Source organism: Phyllobates terribilis, unplaced genomic scaffold (genome assembly GCF_046119375.1).
Source record: "Phyllobates terribilis strain yellow unplaced genomic scaffold, ASM4611937v1 Scaffold_3__8_contigs__length_932513732, whole genome shotgun sequence".
NCBI lineage: Eukaryota > Metazoa > Chordata > Amphibia > Anura > Dendrobatidae > Phyllobates > Phyllobates terribilis.
Window position 1 is genome coordinate 423,980,975 of NW_027362763.1, and position 16,184 is coordinate 423,997,158.

Below are 16,184 nucleotides of genomic sequence, written 5' to 3' on the forward strand. Positions count from 1 at the left end.
TTACTATTAAGTGACATTCACGAAGATCACTCACCCCTGAAGTCACAAAAGGGTACCGGATTCGGAAGCTGTGGCGGGACATAAGATGAATCCTTTCTGGATGGCCCTGAAGCGTCCGACACCTTACTTCTCCTGCTGCCGCTGCGGTTGCTGGAGCGGCTGTCCGTGTGAGAGGCGTCCGACTGCTTCTTCCGCTGGCGTTGATGAGATGGAGGGGTCAGCTGCTGCTGCTCCTGGCTGTCCTGGTCTGCCATAGCTGCAACACCACAAGAGTATAGGCAGCGTTTGACCAGGACAACCCCTCTACCTTAAATAGGGTACATCCAAACCTCCTCCGGTTCTTGTGTCCTCCCCACTCCTGGCACCCACCGGCCGATGTTTTAAAAAAAAAAAAAAAAGCCGGCCGGCAAGCGTTTACAGGGCGCCGCCATATTGGATCCGGGTGCCGCCCCCCCCGACGTCATCGGGCACGCCTCTCCCAGCGTGCACCGCGCCGTGACATCAGGCGCGTCACACCCGGAAGACGCCGCGCCAGGCGTGCGGCCAGCCAGGAGCCTGCGGCAGGGAGAGGACAGTGCAGCGGTCTGCGGGGAGCCGGAGCCCTCCTCACCGCCGGCACACGCTCGGACACCGCTCCAGGGAACCGCGGACGGCGCTTCTGGAACCTGGAACCCGGTGCAGAGGCTGGTGCCCGCTCTTCCACACCGGAACAGGCCCAGGTAAGTATGGACACCTTTCTTCAGACAGGTTCCCATCAAGGACAGGAAACCAACTGAAGTGAGGGAGAGGTACCGCCCTTTTATTTCAGATGGTTTCTTGTCCTTGGTGGGGTGGATCCCTCTCACAAGGTGTGCTGTCATGGGGGAGGGGAAAAGCATCGTTTTTTTGACACTTTTTTTTTTTTTCTTTTTAACGGTGTTTACGGAAGAGGTTAAATAGTTGACAGTTTTATAGATTGGGGCTTTGCAGACGTAGCGGTAAAAAAAAAAAAAAGTACACATTTTGTAACATAAATATACATATTTTTTTGGGGGAAAAAAATAATTTTTTATTTTGTGTCTTTTTTTTTTTTTTACTTAGTCCCTCTATGGGACTTTTTCTTTTACTACATTGATCGCTGATATAACAAATTGCAATTCGTTATACCTGTCAGTGCTGCACTGACAGAAGCCTAACATGCTAGCAAGGTCTAAACAGGCCACCGTAGCTGGCAGACTCAGAAGTCCTCATGACGAGCTTGGGTTGCTATAGCATCGATCGGGCACTTGTGATGAAATCGCGGAGGTTCAGATCTGAAGGGAGAGGGAGCCCCCTCCCTCTCCAAGCCTTCGAAATGCTGCGTTCGCTATTGATCGCAGCATTTAGGGGGTTAAATGGCCCGTTGCGGACACCGCTCTTGGCTTTGACAGCCGGGGCTCGGCTTTTGCTTAAGGCGAGCACTGCTCCTATGCCTGCATGATCGCCGTGACGTAAATGTAAATCATTTTGTGGGAAACCTTTTCTGACCATGACGTAAACTTACGGCAAATGTCGCAAAGAGTTTAAAGCATTCTTATTATTTTTAGCTTGAGCAAGGCTTTTGTGCGCATATTTTTTTAAAAGGTGTCTCATTAACTTACCCACAGTCAAGCAAAACTGTAAAACATGCACAGCTCCTTCTTGTTTCAAAAAATTCATGAAGCGAAAAAGAAGGTCCTGCTCTGCCCGGATCTCCTTCAACTCTAGCTTCAGGACCTGGAAATTAAATAAATCCACTGCATCATTAAGAAGCTGGTAAAACACAACATAAAACAGGCAAAAGAAGCATGATTTAGCAAAAACAATAAAGCAGCGCTATCCACAAGGGTATGTTAAATGAATCAGCACAGGTAATTCAATCATTGAAATAACAGATATGTGGTCTAAGGGGTAACGTTTCTCCTTATGGAGAGTGACACACCAGCTCTGTCAAGGTAAGGAGGCTTATTCGCCATGCAATGCTCCTCTGGGGAAATTTAATATGCAAATTGCCTCTTCAGAGAAAAAGAGTCATATTGTACGACTCGTTAAAGGGTTGATTGTGACTTGTAGGATTGCTGCTTCCAATAGGTGGCGCTATAGAGTACAAGTCCTCTTTTTCTCTGAAGAGGCAATTTGCATAATAATAGATATGTAATTTTTATCAATAAATTATTGCTATTTTTTTCTTTTTAGTTCAAGTGCCCAGAACAGGACACCAAAAAATATCTGTAATACATTTTAATTGTCATTGACTTCAGTTAAATTTCACCTTAGATTTAATTAAAGAAGAGCATGATTTGTCATTTAAAGCAAACCATGGAAAGTACCGAAGGATTCTTGTTTTTAGGCTCTGCAAATTTTTCGAGGAATGGTACCAAACTGGAAGCCGGCTCAGTTGCTTGTTCAGGCTAAAACAAAATTAAATGGCCACATGTTAAAAAAAAATAATGAATAGAACTTAGAAGACTAGAAGATCAAATAGTATACAAAAATAATACTCACAGGGCTATTGTCAATGAAAATAAGGAGTAACCGATTAACATTATCCTAGAAAAAACAAACATTCACTTACTTTACAAATGGATAATATATATATGGTGTTGCATACACATATTAAGAACATATCTATTAGCTCATGCACAGGAAAAGAAAACAATTAACTAGAAAGCAAACTCTTACATTTATGATTAAATTAAGTAGATTTTTCTAATTTATTATATTGACAAACAAAAGGAAAGGTCACACAGCTGTAAGATAAAGATGCCACATCCAATTATAATGCTAAAATCACACATAAAAGGAATAGCTATGATGACATTGCTAGTAATTCTCCAAGAATCCACAGGGAAATAGGCACCAAATCGGTTTGGATTTTGCTTACAATTTCAGAGCTTGGCCTTCAGCAATGATATCTCATGCAGTGTCTTGAAAAAGTATTCATACCCTGTGAACATTTCCACATTTTTTTCACATTACACCCACAAACTTAAATACATTTTATTGAGATTTTATGAGATATATCAACACAAAGTAGCAAGTATGTGTGAACTGTAAAGGAAATTATACATGGTTTTCTAAATATTTTTAAATAATAAATACTTAAAATTGTGATGTTCATTTGTATTCAGACCCCCTTAATCAATAATTTGTTGGACCATTTTTTGCTGCAACATTATGGTCATAAGTCTTTGGGGTATGTCACTACTAGCTTTGCACATCTACAGGCTAAATTTTTTGCCCTTTCCTCTTTGCAAGCTTGCCCAACTCGGTGAGATTGGATGGAGAGCGACTGAACAGCAATTTTCAAGTCTTGTCACAAATTGTTAATGGGATTTAGGTCTGGACTGTGACTAAGCCATTCAAACACATGAATATGCTTTGATCGAAACCATTCCATTGTAGCTCTGGCAGTATGTTTAGGGTCATTGTCCTGCTGAAAGGTGAACCTATGCCCCAGGCTCAAGTCTTTTGCAGACTAATTGTTTTTTCTCCAGGATTCCCCTATATTTAGCTCCATCCATTTTCCCATCAACTCTGACCCGCTTCCTGTCCCTGCTGAGAATAACATTTCCACAGCATGACGCTGCCACCATCATGTCTGACAGAGGGGATGGTGTTTTCAGGGTAATGTGCAGTATTCATTTTCTGTCACATATAGTGTTTTGCATTTCGCCAAAAAAGTTCTACTTTGGTCTCATCTGACCAGTGCACCTTCTTCCACATGTTAGATGTGTCCCTTATATGGCTTTGTGCAAACTGTAAACATGACTTCTTATGGCTTGCTTTCAAAAATCGCTTTCTTCTTGCCACTCTTACATAAAAGGCCAGATTTGTGGCGTATACAACTAATAGTTGTCCAGTGGACAAATTCTCCCACTTTAGCTATGGATCCCTGCAGCTCCTCCAGAGTGACCATGGGCCTCTTGGATGCTTCTCTTAGTGTTCTCCTTGCTTAGGATGTCAGTTTAAGTTGACAGCCATGTCTTGTTAGGTTAACAGTTGGGCCATACTCCTTTCATTTTTGGATGATGGATGAGGATGGATTGAATAGTGCACCATGAGATGTTCAGTGTTTGGGCTTCTTTTTTTAACAAAATAAAGCTGCACTCTGAAATGCTATAATATGTAAACATTTAATATAAGAAATCAGAATTGCATTACTACTGTAGAAAAAATTTTAAAAAATGAAGGTACTTGGCGCACAAATTGGCCAATTCGTGTGAGCACAACAACCAACGACAAGGTGTACCCCTATGTTGGGACCCTAAATCCAACATGATGCCTCTGCTCGGCCTACAATTATATGGGCAGGTATTATTGTAGGCTTTAAGTCCAATTTCATATATTCAATGTTTACATATTATAGCATTTCAGAGTGCAGTTTTAATTTGTTAAATACAGTGGCTCTTTTAGCATGCACCTGTTCACACTTGTCTTTTCCTGTTTGGAAGTGCCGGTCAGTTTTTTTTACATTTGTAGTACACACCATCTGACTGAGCACTCGTCCCATCAGCCTAAGGAGTTTTTAACTAGAGCTTGATCCTAGCTGTTCATATAATTGTAGTCCTTTAGCCCAATCGTTTAGCATCATGTTAGGTTTGCGGTCCCAAAAAGGGGTACGCCTTGTCTTTGGCCATTGGGCTCACACTAATTGGCCAATTTGTGTGCCAAGTATCTGCACTTTTTTTACAGCAGTAATGCTGTTCCAATTTCATATATTCAATGTTTACATATTATAGCATTTTAGAGTTCCTTAATTTGTTAGTTATATAGAGTGTCTCTCTTAGCTTGACCCATTCACACTTGTCTTTTCCTGTTTGAAAATGCCGATCAGTTTTTTCATATTTGGGCTTTTTTTTTTTTCTTTTTTAATAACCTAACCATGCTTTACTCTTCTCCACAACTTTATACCTGACCTGTCTGGTGTGTTCTTACGTTTACAGAGGCCTTCACAGAACAGCTGTAGTTATACTGAGAATAAATTACACACAGGAGTACTCAATTTACTAATTATGTGACTTCTGGAGGCAATGGGTCACTAAGGATTTTATTTAGGGGTACTAGACTACAAAAGGCTGAATACAAATTCACATAACAATTTTCAGACATATTATCAAAAGAAAACCATGTATCATTTCCTTTAAGCTTCACAAATGCCTGCTACTTTGTGTTGGTATATCACATAAAAGCCCAATAAAATACATTTAAGTTTGTGGGTATAATGTGAAAAAGTTCAAGGGGTATGAATACTTTTTCAATACACTGTATCATGTGGGTGCTGCAGCGTGTCACTGAAACTAGACGTCATAGCAAAATGCCAAGTTGTGAAGGGACTAGCAGGGGATCAGGCAAGTGAGACATGGACGAGGATGGGAGTTTTTTTTTTTCTAAACTATGTAGAAAGTGTATTCTTTTCAGGTCTTGTTGATTCCTCATCCACAAGGAATTCACAGCAAAGTCTGCAACGATGGGGGTATAATGCAGATTCTAAAAAAAAAGTAACATTTCTGCAGTATGTAGATAAGATCTAATTAAGGGGAATCTGTCATTACATTCATGCTGCACAGACCACGGGCAGCATGAAGCAAAAGCCTGGCTGCACAATTTTAGTCAGGTATGTTTTACATTCAAAGGAGAGACCTGTCAATCAACTGGAGTGGGGTGGGGAGAAGTTGAACAGGGACAACATTGGACTAGTCCGGTATCTCCCAAATTCGTTTTTTTCTGACAAGCCGTACAGCGTTTCAGAGTAAATCATACCTGGCTGGGGCTGAACAGCCAGGCTATGATTCATTTTGCCCATGGTTTAGGCACAATGAAACTAGTTACAAGTTCCCTATGAACTTCATGCACATAGGTACTAGTTAATTCTACAACGAATTTTCCACCTTCAGCAAAAAAAATAAAAAATAGAACACACTTCTATAATGGCAGCTTATGCCAATGACATACGATCTAGAAGAGTCCATCTCTATTTGCACAATTACTAACACGTGTAACATTAGTGCACATCATTTCCTTATTTTCAGCATTTCCACAAGACTGATTGTTGATTTCTCTAGCTTTTTCAAATATCAATGCAAAGATCTATTTTACCATATGAGCACGTAATATTACTACACCACCTACAAACGTATAAATCTGCAATACATTTTTAGAAACCTACTGGATCAGCCAAGAAGTCCATTGAGGGGAGGAACACAGAACCAGAAAGAATCTCTCTCAGAAGCAATGTTAAAGGTCTGCAATAAAGAACATGCAACAATGTGATATTAGAAATGGACAGTTGTTCTGCATACTTGAGAAAAAACATTTCTGCTTCAGAAATATTATACTCCTATAGAGACATTTAAATGGGTTTTTTTCGGATATAATTCTTGCACACGTGCCCTATTAGAGCATATGGACATCACGAAAGCAGAGCAGAGAGCCATGAGTGTAAGAGCGGCTCTGGTCACTGTGTTCTGGCCCATCCATGCATTACATACATATCAATAGACAGTAGTTAGGGAAATATACAGACACTGACAGCTTGGAGGGGTCTCCGGAGCTGAACCCATGAAAATTCACTGGTCGCCAGAGCAGCTTACCTTAGAGAGGGGATTGTACTGATAAGACTACTGTTTACCGCCAAGTGGACTGATAATAAACAGTACTAAAATGTTGGCATTTACAAAGTACTAAATACTCCATTGCATATCTAAGAAGGTCTGATCATAACTAAAACACAAACTGAAAAGGAGAAGTTGTCACTTAGGACAAAACGGAAAATCCACCTGCTCTCTGTTGCTTTCGGTGGTAGAATAAATGGGAAAAGAAGCTCAGTAAGTTTTCGGAGATAGCAAAGCTCATCTCTGCGACTTCTCAATGCAACATGAAGATCAGGTCCATATTCCTCAAGTGCGGCCTGCTGTAGAAACTCTGAATTTTTTACTAAGTGGAATAAAAAGACAAAAAAAGTTATTAAAAAATTAATGATTTCAACCAATAGCATCTCCCCAACCATTACAGTATGTTAGAATTGTAGTTCCCGTGCAACAGTTCTGAGGACATTGTCCCTCACAACAGTGTTCTGTGCATCATTCATTTATAATCTGTTGATCAATGTATGCGAGACCTCGTTTAGTCATACAATACTAGCCGCATACTAACAGGTCCATGCAAAATGAATAGCCACGAGTGTACCCATCATACATAGATATGGGCTCGCTCACATGGCACAGTGTTTTCAGGGTTGATTATAAACCTAAATCCTGCACCCATTATATTTCTGCCTTCCTGCATGAATCTAATAATTTAATTTACCTAGCGCTAACATATTCCACAGCACTGTACAGTTCAGAGGGTTCATCTACAGACATCAGAAGCATCTAGGACTTGTTCTCCAAAATCTGAGTACCTGTCCCACATGAAGCCCTGAAATTGCATAACATTCCTATGGGTTCCCAGAGGGTGTTTTCTTTTAAAGAGAACCTGACACTTGACATATGTTGCTCAATCCATGGGCAGCATGAATCAGCCTACAATCTCGGCCATGTATGTTTTACTTTAAAACACTGTTGCACCGGGGACCGAGCTGCACTGTACACTAGTCGTACAGGCGCGCCCCCATCGGCTTCTCCCTGCCCACTGACAGATCTCTATGTATGTGTGCATATAAGAAGAGACCTGTCAGTCACTTTCAGCAGGCAGGGAGAGGCCGATGGGGACATGCCTGTACGACAATGGACCGAGCTGCACTGTACACGGTAGTATGGCATTTCTCTGAAACGCCGCAGCGTATCAGAGTCAAGCATGCATGGCTGAGATAATACAGCCCGTGGATCGGTCAACATGAATCAGGTGTCAGGTTTACTTTAAATTTTTGATGTGTACATAAAATGGCCTAATAATGAAAGTAAAATAAAGACCACACAGATGACTGGGAGACGAAGAATATGCTGTAATGGGCTGAAAGACAATTTACCTTTTTGTCTGGCTTTTGAAATTATTTCAATATGCTTCATAGCAGCTTTTAATAGTTTTCTCGTTATAACAAATGGAATATCCACCTACAAAAGAGAAAACATTACTTTTTTTTAATCTGCACTTTTGGAGGGATTATCCTGCTAAAAAAAAAAAAAAATAGAAAGATACAACTTCCTAATATGCTTCAATCAACGGTGTCCCCATTGTAAGGTCAGTGTTGGGGCTGGCACCTAAAGTATTGGCTTTGTCTAACACAGGGAAGTGTTTCCAGGAGAATAAATCCTTGCTAGACCCCTCTCATATCACAGTTTTAGCCGACTTTCCTCTAATATACAATGATAGAAATTTGATTAGCTGGCCGCAGTGGTGCCACATTGGTCATCCCTATGGCTAGTGACATGCCTGCCGCTGCTACAACAAGAATGAGGAAGACCAGCGCGGGACCCAGGCAGACCTAGGAGGCTGGTCCATGAAAATACTATATTTCTTATTATTCACCATGACAAGAAATTTTGTTTTTTCGTTTATTTTTTCTCACCTTCTTCCATGAGACGTAACTTCTTCATTTTTCTGTGCACATAGCTGTATGATGGTTTGCTTTTAGTTGGAAACCATTCATTTTACCATAAAATGACCCTGCAACTGTTTTTTTGGGGTTTGTTTTTACAGCATTCATTTAGTGGTAAAAATGGCATAGTAACATGATTCATCAGGTCAGTAAAATGCAAAACTTGTCCAATATATATATTTTTATTATTATTATTATTTTAATTGTGACAAAAATTAGGAATTGTTTATTTTTTTTTTTAAATACAAAACAGAGGTTTGTGCTGCCATTTTCTGAGAAGTTTCCCATTTCCTGGTAAGTAGAGCTCCGTACGGGCATGTTTTCTGAGGGGCAAGCTGACGTTTTTCTTGATATAATTTAGGGATAGATACGTTTTGATTACTTATTATTGAATTCTTTGCAGTTTTGCAGAGACTGGAAAACAAAAAAAAACAACAATTTTGGCCTTTTTAACCCCTTCTCGACATTTGCAGTATATATACACGTCAGGGTCGGGAAGGACTTCTCGACAAATGCATATACGTCATGGCGATCGCCAACGCACAGGAGGCCGTACATATGCGATTGCAGCCAGGTGACAGTTGATTTTGACACCCAGTACTCAGCAGCAGGAGCGGTGCCCGCTCAATATCGATCGCAGAATTTAGCAGGCATGCAGAGGGAGGGAGCCCCCTTTGCTCTACGATCGGCACCCCCACAACGTCTTTGCGAGAGGCCGATCGTTGCCATGGTGACCCGATGTAGTCATGACGACATCCGGGTCACCAGAGCTAGCAAACTTGCTACACAATGTTCAGAGCAAGGTTGTCTGTCAGTGCAACGCTGACAGTTTATAAAGCAAAGCCAAATTTAAAAAACGATATAAATCTGTAATCGCACCGACCCGAAGAATAAAGTTGTCTAGTATACAGCACGAGGAACGGCGTAAAAAATAAATAAAACCAATTCTTCACCTGCAGTTGATTTTTTCATTCTGCCTCCCAAAGATCGCAGTAAGGCTCTGCTCACATTTATCCTGCACTCTGTGCTGAGCGCTTACACCGGGGTTTCAGTGTAAATCTCTGAAATACCTGATTCAGACGGAACACCAGTGGAAGTTTCCCTATAATGAGGCAGATGGGGACACTGTGGATGCCGTCTGACCTATGATCCGACAATGTCCCGTCTTTTTGGGAGTGCATAAAAGTGCGGTCTGCCACATTTTTGTACACTTCTGAAAAAAAGGACAACACTGAACAGAGGCCAGATGGAGTCCAGAGTAACTCTGCTGCCTCATTATTCATTATAGTGAATGGATCCCTCGGAGTTTCATCTGAATTACGTCACTCCGATCTAGATGGAAACTAAGCGCGTAGCGCGCCGGATAAATGTGATCCAAAATGTTATGTAAAATGTTCCTAACAAAAGCTTCAAATCAATCCACAAAAGAAAGTCGCCCCCCCCCCACTCAGGTCAGTTATCTGTTAACGGAAATATAGAGGCTTCCACGTTACTGGTAGCACAAAGGTTATGGAAAAGCTAAATGGCTCTTCGACCCCTCAAAACAAAACCAGCAAATTCTGCTATCCCAAATCCAAATGCATTCCTCCGTTCTGAGCTCCACAGTGGGCCTAAATCACTCCACATGTTTGGCATTTCTGTAGCGATGAGCCCGCCTAATTTCCGGGTGTGTGTTTCCAGAAGCACGAGCTGGGCACAATGTATTGGTCACTGCAATGTACAGGCACTACAACGGCAGTTTGCAATTTTCCCTCAGCAACATCCACTACTGCTTGTTTGTGGAAAACACCCAATGGAGTCAAAATCGTCATTACACCAGTAGATAAATTCACAAAGGGGTATAATTTCCAAAATGGGGTCACTTGAGGAGGGAATTCTGCTCTTCTAGCACTTAGGGTCTCTGTATATGGAGTCTGCAAACTATTCTAGGAAAATCTGAGCTCCAGGAGGTAAATAGCACTCTGTCCCTCTCGAATCGCGCTGTGTGGCTAAATACAGTGCTGGCAAAAAAAATCTTTACATTTGTGCGGTAAAAAAAAACTTTACGTGTAAAATCCGCATCATGATTTCACTTCTTAAAAGTGCACACAATGAAGGAGATAATCAAAAACTATAGTCATGGCCAAAAGTTTTGAGAATGACACCAAAATTATATTTTCACATGATCTGCTGGCCTCTGGTTTTTATTAGTGTTTGTCTGATGTTTATATCACATACAGAAATATAATTGCAATCATATTATGAGTACCAATAGGTTATATTGACAGTTAGAATGAGTTAATGCAGCAAGTCAATATTTGCAGTGTTGCCCCTTCTTCTTCAAGACCTCTGTAATTCTCCCTGGCATGCTCTCAATCAACTTTTGGACCAAATCCTGACTGATAGCAGTCCATTCTTGCATAATCAATGCTTGCATTTTGCCAGAATTTGTTGGTTTTTGTTTGTCCACCCGTCTCTTGATGATGGACCACAAGTTCTCAATGGGATTAAGATCTGGGGAGTTTCCAGGCCATGGACCCAAAATCTCTATGTTTTGTTCCATGAGCCATTTAGTTATCACCTTTGCTTTATGGCAAGGTGTTCCATCAAGCTGGAAAAGGCATTGTTGGGCGCCAAACTGCTCTTGGACGGTTGGGAGAAGTTGCTCTTGGAGGACATTCTGGTACCATTTTTTATTCATGGCTGTGTTTTTAGGCAAGACTGTGAGTGAGCTGATTCCCTTGGCTGAGAAGCAACCCCACACATGAATGGTTTCAGGATGCTTTACAGTTGGCATGAGACAAGACTGGTGGTAGCGCTCACCTCTTCTTCTCCGAATAAGCTGTTTTCCAGATGTCCCAAACAATCGAAAAGGGGATTCATCAGAGAAAATGACTTTGCCCCAGTCCTCAGCAGTCCACTCCCTGTACCTTTTGCAGAATATCAGTCGGTCCCTGATGTTTTTTCTGGAGAGAAGTGGCTTCTTTGTTGCCCTTCTTGAAACCAGCCCTTGCTCAAAGAGTCTCCGCCTCACAGTGCATGCAGAAGCACTCACACCAGCCTGCTGCCATTCCTGAGCAAGCTCGGCACTGCTGGTAGTCCGATCCCGCAGCTGAAACAGTTTTAAGATACGGTCCGGGCGCTTGCTGGTCTTTCTTGGGCGCCCTGGAGCCTTTTTGACAACAATGGAAGCTCTCTCCTTGAAGTTCTTGATGATGCGATAGATTGTTGACTGAGGTGCAATCTTCGTAGCTGCGATACTCTTCCCTGTTAGGCCATTTTTGTGCAGTGCAATGATGGCTGCACGTGTTTCTTTAGAGATAACCATGGTTCACTGAAGAGAAACAATGATACCAAGAACCAGCCTCCTTTTAAAGTGTCCAGTGATGTCATTCTTACTTAATCATGACTGATTGATCGCCAGCCCTGTCCTCATCAACACCCACACCTGTGTTAATGGATCAATCACTAAAACGATGTTAGCTGCTCCTTTTAAGGCAGGACTGCAATGATGTTGAAATGTGTTTTGGGGGTTAAAGTTCATTTTCTGGGCAAATATTGACTTGGCAAGTACAGTAATTGCTGTTAAGCTGATCACTCTGACATTCAGGAGTATATGCAAATTGCCATTACAAAAAATGAAGCAGTAAACTTTGGAAAAATTACTATTTGTCTCATTCTCAATACTTTTGGCCATGACTGTATAATAGCAAAACTGGCTTAGTAAAATGTAAATATCAATACTAATTAATTAAAATACTAATTGTAACGAAATATCCGCAATAAAACACTTGAACGTTAAGATTTTGTGGTTTCGTTGAATTTGTAAAGATTTTTTTTGCCGGCACTGTAGTACTGTACAGCCACAAATGGGGTATTGCCACGTTCAGTAGAAATTGTGGGACACATTTTGGTGCCATTTTTACCAATTTCCTAGTGTGAAAATCTAAAATCTGGGGCTAAAAACGTAATATTTTTTTTCTTCTCTGCCCAATAGAATAAATTTATGTGACTCACCTGTGGTGTCAATATGATCAGTTCACCCCTACCCTAGATGAATTCATTGAGAAGTGTAGTTTGTAAAATGGGGTCTCCTGCTGTTCTGGCACCTCAGAGGCTCTACCAATGTGACATGGCACCCTCAAACCAGTCCAGAAAAATCTGAACTCTAATATGGCTTTTCTTCCCTTCTGAGCATTGCACTGTGCCTCAAAAGTAGTTTTCAACCACATATGGGGTATCTGCGTACTCAGGAGAAATTGCCCAACAAATCTGGAGGTCCATTTTCTCCTGCTATCCTTGTGGAAATTAAAAAAAGTTGGGGATTAAAAGCACATTTTTGTGGGAAAATGTGTTTTTTCTTATTTTCATGGCTCTACGTTATAAACTTCTGTGAAGTGCCTGGAGGTTCAAGGTGCTCACCACACATCTAGGTAAGTTCCCTGAGGGGTCTAGTTTCCAGAATGGTATCACTTGTGGGGGGTTAGCACTGTTTAGGTAAATCAGGCGCTCTCCAAACGCGACATGGCGTCCGCTAATTATTCCAGCAAATTTTACATGCAAAAAGTCAAATGGCGCACCTTCCCTTCTGAGCACCCAAACAGTGGTTTTCCCACACGTATGGGGTATCTGTGTGCTCAGGAGAAATTGCACAACAAATTGTGGGGTACATTCTCTGTTACCTTTGTGAAAATAAAAAAAAAAATGGATCTAAAAGGAAAAATTTTATGAAAAAAGTTAAATGTTCATTTTTTTCCTTCCACGTTCCATTAATTCCTGTGAAGCATCTGAAGGGTTACTAAACTTATTGAATGTGGTTTTGAGCACCTTGAGGGGTGCAATTTTTAGAATGGTGTCACTTTTGGGTATTTTCTGTCATACAGACCCCTCAAAGTGACTTCAAATGTGAAGTGGTGCCTAGAAAAAATGTGTTTTTTCTTGGAAAAATGAGAAATCGGTGGTCAAGTTTTAACCCTTATAACTTCCTAACAAAAAAAATTATATTTCAAAAATTATGCCAATATGAAATAGACATGTGGGAAATGTTATTTGGCTACTATCTTGTGTGATATAACTCTCTAGTTTAAGGGCATAAGAATTAAAAGTTAGAAAATTGCTACATTTTCCCAAAATTTCTGGGATTTTTTCACAAATAAATCCAAGTCATATAGCAGAAAATTGACCACCATCATGAAGTACAATATGTCACAAGAAAACAATCTCAGAATCAGAGGGATCCGTTGAAGCGTTCCAGAGTAATTACCTCAAAGCGACACTTTGGCCTGGTCATGAGGGTGAAAACAAGCTCGGGGGTGAAGGGGTTAATATTATTTCTCTTTACTTTGCTTACTGATCAGCTGAATTTTATATCTGATAGATCAGACTTTTACACATGCGGTGATACCACATAATTGGATTTTTTTTGTAAAATCTTTATTTTTAATGGAGGATCAAGGGTTGATTCAAATTTTTATGGGGTTTATTTTTTTTTACTCAATTAGTCTTTGTAGGGGACTTATACTATATAGAGCAATAGTATAGTATAAAGCAGCATTTCCCATTTTAAGCCCAGCCACAGGCTGAATTTCAGTGGAACACCTTAAGGCTATGTGCCCACGATGCAGAAATGCTCCAGATTTTTCCTGAGCGTTTCTGCATCTCCCTGGCAGAAAAAAAAGTATGCGGATTGTACATGCGGATTGTACATGCGCTTTCCTGCCAGAGACATGCGGATGTGAAGCGTTCTTCACTTGTATTTCCGCATGCGGGTTGTCAAGCTCTTTCAGCATCACTTGGAAAGTGCTTCACAACTCGGTCACACTATATAAATCCATGTAAACGACATGGATTTATATAGTGTGACCCGAGAGAATGTAAAAAAATAAACCTATACTTACCTTCAGATGGCCCCCGGAGTCTTGCTGCTCTCCTGTGCTGGTTGCTGGCAGATCGCGGTGCGCTGTACTGAAGGACCTGCCGTCACATGACTGTGACGTCACTGCAGGTCCTTCAGTCCTGCGCGATCTGTCGGCAAGCGAAGAGAAGGAGTCTGGGGGACGTCGGAAGGTGAATAAAATCTTTATTTTTTATTTTATTCTTTTTTTACAGCTTTTTTAATGGTACCTGGGTGTGGATGAGACACTCCTCTCCTCTACACTCGGGTACCATCCGCACATTAGAACGCACCAATTACGCAAGTACAGATGCAGTCATGCGGAATTGGCACGTTCCAATGCAAGTCAATGGCGGCGAAAACGCAGCACGTCCGCAAAATAATTGGTAGTGCTGCGTTTTTTTCCGCAATGATAATCCACAGCGAAAATTTCCGCAGCATGTGCACAGCACATGCGGATTATCATTGGGGGACATGGCAGGCCTTCTACCATGCGTTTTTTAAGCGTTTCTGCAGCCTTTTTGCTGCTGCGGAAACGCTTAAAAAACGCATTGTGGGCACACAGCCTAAGAGGAATCTGTCAGCAGGCTTTTGCTATGTAAGGGTGATTTCACATGGCGCTTTGTCATATACGCCAGGTGGACCCGTCGGGGCTTAAGTCTAAACCTCCCCTGCAAAACGAGATTCGGGGATATGCACTGATGGGGTCATAGACTATAATGGTACCGAGAGTGTGAATGTGTGCTCTGTCGTACATTATTTCTGGGCATATACTGGAGGCGGACACCCAGACGTAGTAGACTGCGCATGAGTGTTCGCCTCCAGTAGGCATATACGCCTGAAAATGATGCACATCAGAGCACACATTCACTTTCTCAGCACCATTATAGTCTATGGCCTCTTTGGCGCATATGCCCAAATCCAGTTTTGCAGGTGGAGGGGGAAAAAAGCCCCGACATGGCCACCAAGCATGTGACAAAACGCAATGTGAAATGACCATAATCCGAAGAAAACAGGAGATAGAAGCTGAGAGACAAGAGTTGAATGGTGTGTTATTTATTACTCAGTGTGGTGGTGTTTACTTAGCATAGGTTTTATCACCATGCGATTAGCATTGTCTGGACTAGTCTTACCACGCCCCCTCCCCCTGTGATAAGCAGCTCACTGTCAATACACACTGTGCACAGCCAGCCTGGTGTGGCGGGGTTAGCTTTCTCAGCTCTGCTGCATTCTACATCTAAAAGCTCTGAGTGTGTCAGAACTGCTGCACACAGTAAATTAATTGATATATTGCTGGAATCAGTGTCTCGTTTCCTACATTATGCTGCTCTAAGATGAGTTACTTATAATCATTGTCCCAAAATTCTTAGTAAATGCATAACACTTCAAGCATATAATAAACACCACCCAGGATATAATTTTTAATCCCAGGATAAGAGAAGATTTATGCCAAAATTCAAAATATAATTTTATTTAAAAAAATGCATTAAAAAAAACAATAAAATAACAAGGAACACCTCATGTTAGGGACACAATGAGCCTGGAGAAGCCTATAACATAAGATAGAGGATGGGATCACATAAAGTAGCTAAGGGGGTAGAATAATAAAGTGTAAGTGCTAGCCATAATTAGGTATAAACCTATCACCACCATAAAAACTAGATTACTTAGATCCCCAGTTTCTTACACCTTATAGCAGAAAAGCCATAGAACACAGATGTCAAACTTAAAAGGGAACCTGTCATGTCAGGTGGAAAATGTAAACTGCCGCCATTG

General features: G+C 41.3%; 1 protein-coding gene across 7 annotated transcripts in view; it reads right to left on the reverse strand.

Annotated features, from left to right (window-relative positions):
• SNX14 (sorting nexin 14) overlaps positions 1–16,184 on the reverse strand; it is a 100,975-nt gene that overhangs the window by 69,672 nt on the left and 15,119 nt on the right. For 4 of the 7 annotated variants that reach the window (XM_073675662.1, XM_073675661.1, XM_073675664.1 and 1 more), the window contains exons 7-12: positions 7,967–8,051; positions 6,777–6,933; positions 6,167–6,242; positions 2,503–2,547; positions 2,328–2,408; positions 1,620–1,734 (exon numbers count right to left, since the gene is read on the reverse strand). In XM_073675662.1, the coding sequence (XP_073531763.1) occupies positions 1,620–1,734; positions 2,328–2,408; positions 2,503–2,547; positions 6,167–6,242; positions 6,777–6,933; positions 7,967–8,051 (559 nt within the window). Of the gene's footprint in view, positions 1–34; positions 257–1,619; positions 1,735–2,327; positions 2,409–2,502; positions 2,548–6,166; positions 6,243–6,776; positions 6,934–7,966; positions 8,052–16,184 lie in introns of all 7 variants that reach the window. The other 3 variants (XM_073675658.1, XM_073675660.1, XM_073675657.1) reach the window with 1 other exon arrangement.